General features: G+C 36.4%; 1 protein-coding gene across 2 annotated transcripts in view; it reads left to right on the top strand.

Annotated features, from left to right (window-relative positions):
- The window catches only part of Rngtt (RNA guanylyltransferase and 5'-phosphatase), a 280,349-nt gene that overhangs the window by 33,738 nt on the left and 237,566 nt on the right, over positions 1-9,045 (top strand). For both annotated transcript variants that reach the window (XM_005377741.2, XM_005377740.2), the window contains exon 5: positions 8,712-8,787. In XM_005377741.2, coding sequence (XP_005377798.1) covers positions 8,712-8,787 — 76 coding nt within the window. The remainder of the gene's footprint in view (positions 1-8,711; positions 8,788-9,045) is intronic.

Here is a 9,045-nt window from a genome sequence, read left to right as displayed (position 1 = left end):
TTTTTGGTTTTTTCTCCGGTACCAGGAACTGAACTCACGACCTTGAGCTTGCCAGGCAGGCACTTTGCCGCTGAGCTAAATCCCCAGCCCCGACACTTCGTTTTTTTTAACTTTTTTTTTTTGGTTTTTCTCCAGTACCGGGAACTCTGTTGACACTTTGAACTGGATAATTCTTTACTTTGAGGGTTTACCCTGTGTATTGTGGGGTGTTTAATAGCATCCCTCACCTTATTATAGGCTAGCACCACAATTAAAATCATCTCTAGATGTTGCTAATGTCCCTTGGGACATTGATTTAGACTAGTGAGATTTTTTTAATCCTAAAAGTTTATCTGGCTAGTGACACATGAAATTGTGCATGAGATGTGATAAAATATGATGAAAAAACTTGTTACAGTAAGAGGGAGATTGTCATTAATCCCCCTTAAAATATTTCTCTTCACATTGAACACACTTATCTCAGCATTCTTGCCACTTTCTGAAGCAGTAAGTGTCTTTATTTGTGCTTTCCCTTGATGTCCTTGTTCATTTAAAACATTTAGGACGTTGGAGAAGAGCCAGAAGTGACCTGGTGCTAGATCCGTTGAATAAAGCAGAAGAGAACACACCGTAATGTTTTTGTGAGCCTGACTTTCCTTTGGATGACACTCAGCAGTATTGGGTTTTGTTCATACTTTGTAAAGACATGAAAGAGGGTCTTTTGAAACGCTTCAGAAAGTAGTAAGAACAGTGAGAGAAGTATGTTTGAAGCACGGGGGAATATTTTGAGAGGAATTAATGGCGTTTTTTTTTTTTTTTTACTGTAATTTTAAAAATTTAAGCACACCATAGTTTTGATCAGCCATTGTATATTGAGACCAGGCAGTATGTTACTTAAAAAGATACTGCTACTAGCTTATTATTAGCCACATCTTTTTATTTATGTCAGTATATTTAGTATGTATATTTGTATAGCTATAGCTCATCATTGTGTAACTTTTTCTTGGGGAATTTGTTTCTTAATTTGACTTTAAGTGACATATGAATTTGATTCATTATCTTAGCTTACCTGTAAAATGAAGACAAATTTGCCTTGGAATAGTTAGTAATGAGCTAATCTTCAAGTATAGTGTATTTGCCTTTGACAAGGTCTCGCTGTGCAGTTGAGGCTGGCTTTGAGCTCACAGTGTAGCCCATGTGGCTTTGAACTCAAGGTGATTCTCTTGCCCCAGCCTCCTGAGTCCCCATTTCTTCTTGAAAGGTTGGTTTGCTTTAGATTCCATTTCTGATTTTCTTCTGTTATTTTTTTAAGGTTTTAAAAATTAATTTTATTGGTACAGTTTAGATATACATAATGATCATATTCCTCATAGGGAATTTGTACCTGTTATGGTACATCTTGATTCCTTTTTTTCTTGTCTAATCCCCTCTCCTTCCTTCAACCCCTCTTCCCCTGCTTATTTACAAAAGGTTTGTAACCATTTTATCCTTCTATTGTTTGTTTCCTTTTCCCTTTCTTTCTTCCCCCTTTCCCCCCCACAGTTCCCCTTTCTTTTGGCATGGTGTATAGTCCTTTTAGTGATGTGCTGCATTCTGTTTGACAGTATCTTGTTGAGGATTTTCGTGCCCATGTTCATTAGGGAGATTGGCCTGTGGCTCTTTTTGGTTGGCTCCTTTTTTGGTTTTGGTGGGAGGATAATGCTTGCTTCCAGGAATGAGTTTGGGAGTGTTGTGTCTCTTTCAGTTTCATTAAACTGTTGGAGGAATAGTGGCATTATATCTTGTGTAAATTTCTTACAGAATTGAACAGTGAGTCCATGAGGGCCTGGGCTTTTATTTATTGGTAGGTTTTTAATTACATCTTCAATTTCATTGGCTGATACTGTTTTTTTAGATTTTTAAAAATATCTTCTTGATTCAGCTTTGTTAATTGCTACGTATCCATTTCTTCTGTGTTTTCCATTGTAGAATACAGGTTCTCAAAATAGGTATTAATGATCATCTGGATTTCTGCAATTTTTTTTTTTTTAATGATTTTGCCCTTTTCATTCCTAATTACATAGATTTGAGTCTTTTTTCCCCCCTTTTTTGGTAAGGTTGGCTAAGAGTTTGTTAGTTTCATTCATTTTTTCAAAAAACCAACTCTGATTCATTGATTCTTTATAGAAAACATTCTTAGTCTCAATTTCCATGCTTTTTGCTCTAATCTTTATAATTTCCTTTCTTTTTCAAGCTTTGGGCTTGCCTTGCTCTTTTTCTAGAAGCTGGAGGTTCAGCATTGTTTATTTGAGCTCTTTTTTCTGATGTGAGAATTCACTGTTATAAATTTCTGTGTTAGGACTGCTTTTGTTGCATCCCATAAGTTCTGGTATGCTGTATTGGCATTGCCATCTAGTGGTAGGTACTGTTAAATTTCTTCTTTGTTTGTTACTCATTGGTTATTCAGGAGTGTGTTAATTTCTTGGTGTTTATGTAGTTGTCATGGTTTCTTTTGCTCTTGATTTCCAATTTCATTGCCCGATGGTCTGATAATATGCATGGGATAATTTCAGTTCCTTTGCATTTACTTAAGCATGTCCTTTTTTTTGGGAATCCAACTCAGGACCTTGCGCTTGCCAGGCAGGCGCTTGTGTGTAATTAAGCATGTTCTGTGCATTAGTATATGGTCTCTTTTGGAGAATGTCCGATGTGCAGGTGAGAAGAATGTATTCTGATGTGGGCGGAATACTCTGTAGACATCCACTAAGTCCATTTTTTCACAGGTTTGAATTAGTTCTGATATATCTTTGTTAGTTTTTTGTCTAATTGATCTGTTTATTTGTGACAGTGGGATATTAAGGTCCCTAATTACAATCATGTTAGAGCTTATTTGATTTTTCATGTCTGTTAATATTTGTTTTATGTAGTTGAGTGCACCAGTATTTTGGTGAATATATATTTATGATTGTTATCTCTTTTTCTTGGAGTTTTCCTTTAGCAAGTATGTAGTGACCTTCTTTGTCTCTTTTGATCATTCTTGGCTTGAAGTTTACATTGTCTGCAGATAGAATAGCTACCCCTACTTTTTTCCAGGTTCCTGTCACACAGAGTATTGTTTTTCATCTTTGACTTTCAGTCTGTTAATTTTTTTTGAGTTCAGTGTGGTTTTTGTATGCAGCATATTGTTGGATCTTGCTTCTTGATCCATTCTACCAGTGTGTTTCCTTTGACTGGTGAATGGAGACTGTTTATATTGATGGTTATAACTGATATGTGTTGGCTTATCCTTCTCATATTATTTTCCTGCTGTTGGTAACCTGTCTTCCCTCTGTTTACTTGTTGGCTTTGCCTGGTGGCTTTTTTCTCTTGGTGTTGTTGGAACTGGAGTCTGCCTCATCTCTTTGTAAAATATCCTTCAGAGTATTTTGGAGAGCTGGTTTGGTGGTCATAAGTTTCTTCATTTGTTGTTTGTCATATACTATGACTGGATGGTGCTTCGCTCCTTCCGCTCTGGGACTTTGGCATTGAAGCGATCTTGGACTGTTGTGTTGCTGGGGTTTCCCCTGAACCCTTTGAAATAAAATGGTGGCTTTGCCTGTCCGCTACTGTTCTTCGTGTCTGTGTACCAAAACACAGCACCGGTTCACCTCACTCACCAGCTGCTGGCTCTGCGACGCCCCTCAGGAAATAGTGCTGTGCTGTGCTGGGCCTGCTCCTCCGGGGTACAGTGGGTCTTACTTTACGTATTAATTTTCTGTGATCTTATTCATATCACAGAGCCCAACCGTATTTGACATGATGCGATTATTCTTTTTTTTGCTTTTTAAAAATAATTTTCAGTTTTTATTAGTACATGTTGGCAATTGATGGAGTTTACAATCATCTTGGAGACTGGATACACGTACATATAACTTTTTTTTTTTAAAATCCCTTTCCCTCCCTATCCCGCTTCCTCCTCTGGTTTCCTTATCCTCTTTTTTCACTTGTTGATACTAATTTTCTTAGCTCATGTTACGGCATACAATGTCTACATTATGGGGTTATTAGGTTCCTATACGTGGGACATCTTTATTCCTTTCATTTCCCCTTCCCCTCCTCATCCCTTGCCCTTGTTTCCTTGGACCACTTGTTTCCTTGGACCACTTCTTATGGCAAGTCCCCTTCTTATCCGTCCCCTTGTCCCTTTATATCCATCTTTTATTGTTTTCTTTGTTTGTACTTTGCCTCTCAGAAATGAGAGAAACCATATGATATTTAAGCATGTGCATCCAGTTTATTTCATTCAGCACTGTATTTTCCAGGTGCATCCATTTTCCTACAAATGTGTCAAATTTGTCATTCTTTATAGCTGAGTTGTATTCCAGTATATATAGATACCACATTTTCTTTATCCAGTCACCTGTTGGTGGGTATATAGACTGCTTCCAGGATTTAGGTGTTATGAGTTGTGCTCCTGGAAACATTGGTGTGTATGTATTGCTGTAGTATGATGACTTAAGCCCCCTGGGGAAGATACCTAATGGGGGTAACTGGGTCATACGATATTTCAAATTTCAATTCTTTAGAAATCTCCATAGGGATTTCCATAATGGTTGTACCATTTGCTTTCTCACCTACAATGCAGTAGAGTTCCTTTTTCACTGTAGCCATGCCAGCATTTTTTACTGTTTAATTTCCTAAAGATCGCCATTCTTTCTGGAGTAAGATGGAATCTTAGGACTGCTTTAATTTGCGTTTTTCTAATGGCTAGAGATGTTGAATATTTTTCATATATTTATTGACCATTTGTATTTCTTCCTCTGTGCTTTGTCTGTTCATTTCTCTTAAGCATTTATTGACTGGGTCTTTAATTTTAGGTAGTTTAATATTTTTGAGCCATTTGTTAATATTCTAGGTATTAGTCTGCTCTCTGTTTGAGGAGTAGCTGGGAAAAATTTTTACCTATTCTGTAGGTTCTCTGCACTCTACCAAGTGATTCTTTTGCCCTCCAGAAGCTTTTTAGTTTGATATAATCTCATTTGTTGATTCTTGCTGCTATTTCTTGTGCAATTGTGGTTCTGCTTAGAAAAACCTTTTCTACACCTATGTCTTTGAGTGTTTTACCTATTTTATCTTCCTGAATGTTTAATGTTTCTGTTTAAATGTTTAGCTCTTTGGTCCATTTTGATTTTAATTTAGTATGGTGAGAGTAAAGGATCTCTTTTTAAGTTTTATTCTTCTGCAAACAGATAACCACTTTTCCAAACATCACTTGGTGAATAGGCTGTCTGGTTTCAGTATGTGTTTTTGGTCCCTTTGTGAAAGATCAAATAGTTGAATATGTGGGGAATAGTTGAATATGTCTGGGGAAGTTTCTTTATTTTCATTTATGTTCCTTTGATCCATGTATCTGTTTGTTGTTCTAGTACCATGCTGTTGGTATCATTATTGGTTTGTAGCATAGTTTGAAGTTAGATATTGCTGTGCTGCCTGCTTTATTCTTGTTTCCCAGTTATTTTTGCTATTCTAGGTCTCTTCTGGTTCTGTATGAATTTTAGGATTGTTTTCTCTACTTGTTTTTTTTTTAAAGACAGGGTCTCATTATGTAGTTTAGGCTTGCCTCATAGTCTGTGTAGCCCAGGCTGGCCTCAAACTCAGGACAATCCTCTTGCCTTAGCATCCTAAGTGCTGGGATTACAGGTGTGTGTTACCATACCTGGTCAGGTTTATTTTCTCTAGATCTGTAAAGTATGCTGTTGGTATTTTGATTGAGACTGCATTGAATTTCTGTATGACTTTTGGAAGTATGGCCATTTTGACAATAATTGGTTTTGCCTATCCAGGAGCAAGGGATATCTTTCCATTTTCTTTATTTTCTTTTTTTTTTTTTTGCTTTTTGAAACAGCGTCTCCCTCAGTAGTTCAGGCTATCCTTGAACTCACTGTGTAGTCCAAGATTATTCCTATGCAATCAGTTCAACTATAGCAATAACAGGCTAATCTATTACAATGGTATCTGTCAGGGCTGGTCAAGAAGTACCATGTCGGGGGCTGGGGATTTAGCTCAGTGGCAAAAGCGCCTGCCTGGCAAGTGCAAGGTCGTGAGTTCGGTTCCCGGTACTGGAAAAAAACCAAAAAAAAAAAAAAAAAAGAAGTACCATGTCCTAAGACCTTGTTTGGATTCTTGCTTTAGCAGTGGGAACAGGATGCCAATATGAGCTTCCAGTTCTGTGTAACTCAGGCTGAAACTGGTGTCTGAGCAGAGTCTGTGATCACCAGTCTCTGCCTCTTTTCAGGACTTCTCCCAAGTCTGCTGTAGAACTGCCAGCAGTGTCCTCTGACTGTCCTTGTCTCACTCACTCTGGATGATTTGCCCTTAAGACTGATTTAAGTTCCTGTACTTTATAACCTAGTAAATGGCACTACTACTCAACCAGTCACATGGTCAGAAACCAAAGATTTCTTATACATCTTTTTTTTTTTTAATTTTAAAGAGAAGAACTATAAACAATGAAATCAAGTTTCAAAACAGGTTAGTAGGACAGTTACAATAGTTGATATATTAGGTATTGTTGTTGTCCTAGTGGTTAATCTGAGTACAAGATATAGCGATGATATCTTGTCTATACAGTATTAGCACAAAACATTCTTTTCAGGGAACTAAGAGAAGCTAGCTGTAAAACTACCTTAACTATCTTGTGTATACCTATATTTTTTCCTTTTTCTTTCCTTCCTTTCCCCTTTTCCCCATCACAGTTTGTCTTTTCTTTTGAACAGTTTCTTCCAGTTCACATTATCTGTTGTGTATTTCGGATCCTATTTACTTGTTCAATTTCTTTTTTCTTGTTCAGGTTTTCACACTAGTGAGACAATGCGATGTTTACACATATGGGTCTGATTTATTTCACTTATGAGTATGGTCGTGAGTTGCATCCCTTTACTTGTAAAAGTCTCCAGTTTATCTTTCTTTGTGGCTGAGTAATACTCCATTATAGAAAAAAAATCCACATCTTTTTTTATCCATTCCTTGGTTTATGGGCGTTTGTTTGTTGTTTCCAAAATTTAGCTATTACAAATTGTGCTGCAATAAACATGGTGCACATGTATTGCTGTGATATGATGTTTTTAATTCTTCTGGGGAGATACCCAGAAAGGGAATAGCTGGGTCAAATGGGACCTCTAATCCTAGTTTTTTAAGGAATCTCCACACTGATTTCTACAGTGGTTGTACCAGTCTGCACTCCCACCAACAGTGGAGAAGTGTTCCGTTTTCCCCACAGCCCCTTTAGCATTTGTTATTGGTTGATTTTTTGGTGATAGCCATTCTTGCTGGGGTGAAGTGGAATCTCAGTGTTGTTTTAATTTGCATCTCTTGAAGGACCAATGATGGTGAACATTTTTTCATGTATTTCTTTGCCATTTGTATGTCTTCATCTGAGAAGTATGTGTTCATCTCAGTTGCTCATTTTTGGATTGGGTCTTTGAATTTGGGGGGTCTGATTTTTTTCAAGTCTTTGTATGTTCTAGATAGAAGTCCTTTGTGGGACAACTTGCTGTAATTTTTTCCCATTCTGTGGGTTGTCTTTTCACTCTGTTGGTGATTTCTTTTGTTGTGCAAATGCTTTTTAATAAGGTGAGATCCCATTTGTTGATTCTTTGTAATATTTCCCTTGCAGTCTGGTTTTGTTCATGAAATCTTTGCCTAAGCCTATGTCTTCAAGATTTCTGCCTATTTTTTCTTCTAGTAAATTTAGGGTTTCTATTTTAATATTTAGATCTTAAATCCATTTTGACTTTAGTTTAGTGCATGGTGATAGACATGGGTCTAATACTAGTTTTTGGCATGCGGAGAGCCAGTTTTTCCAGCACCATTTTTTTTTTTTTCCTGTACCGGGAGTTGAGCTCATGACCTTGCACTTGCCAGGCAGGTGCTGTGCTGCTGAGCTACATTCCCAGCCCTCTCCAGCACCACTTATTAAAGAGACTATTTTTCTTCCATTGAACATATTTGGCTCCTTTGTCAAAGAAGGTGGCTGAATATGTTTGGGGATGCATGTGCATCTACTATTCTGTTTCACTCTTCTATTTTTTTTGTCTATACCATGCTGATTTTATCATAGTAGCTTTGTACTATAATTTTGGGTCTCAGATTTTGATGCCCCCTGACTTGTCTTTGTTGCCCAAAAGCTTTTGCTATTCTAGGTCTTTTCTGGTTCCAGATGAATTTTAGGAATGTTTTCTCTAGATCTGTGAGGTATGTTAATGGTGTTTTGACTGGGATCACATTAACTCTGTGTAGCAGTTTTGGAAATATGGCAATTTTCACTATGTTGCTTCTTCCTATCTAAGAGCAATCTTTTTACAAGAAATATGATCTCAAGTGTGTGCCATTGATCACGGGGAGGACTGGGAAAAGTTTATTCCAAGTTTGTGAATTAGAGTGACTAATGTATGTTTGTGTCTTTTTTTAATGAAAATATTCCCTTATTTAAAATTTCAGAATTTTTAAAGAAACATTAGACAAAAGAGTTTTTAAATAAATAAACCTTTATGTTACATTGAGACTTTTAGTTAAAGCTGTAGACTGTATTCTAAGCAATTTAAAGTAACAAATATTAAGTTATAAGACAGAACATGATAAAAATTTTAATGCAGAGATGTGCAGTGTAATTTTACAAAATTACTGAAATGTTTTGATGACAAATTTAAATTTTAAAGGAAAATGTGGCCTCCAAAGTGATTTATTAAATTTAATCCAATGCTTTTATTTTCTAGGTGTTCACTGTACCCATGGTTTCAATCGCACTGGTTTCCTCATATGTGCCTTTTTGGTGGAGAAAATGGATTGGAGGTATTTGTATCTTTTTATAATGGCAGAAGATGTGTTTAATAGTTGATTATTGATTATTGTTTATTACCTTATTGTTATTTTAATTGTAGCATTTTATATTGCTAAGTTTTAAAACTTTTTTTGTTGTCAGCATGTTTTTGATACATAATAATTACATTCATTTTGGGGAATTGTTACACATGTTGGTCATTTTTACTCCTAATTCCCCTGCCCTCCCTATAATTGCCAAGGTTTTTTTTTTTTTTTTTTTTTTTTTTT

This window comes from Chinchilla lanigera, unplaced genomic scaffold, assembly GCF_000276665.1.
Source record: "Chinchilla lanigera isolate Chin_1 unplaced genomic scaffold, ChiLan1.0 scaffold00010, whole genome shotgun sequence".
NCBI classification, from domain to species: Eukaryota; Metazoa; Chordata; class Mammalia; order Rodentia; family Chinchillidae; genus Chinchilla; species Chinchilla lanigera.
Note: the sequence above shows the minus strand (reverse complement) of the source record. Positions and strands in the feature narration are given on the sequence as shown.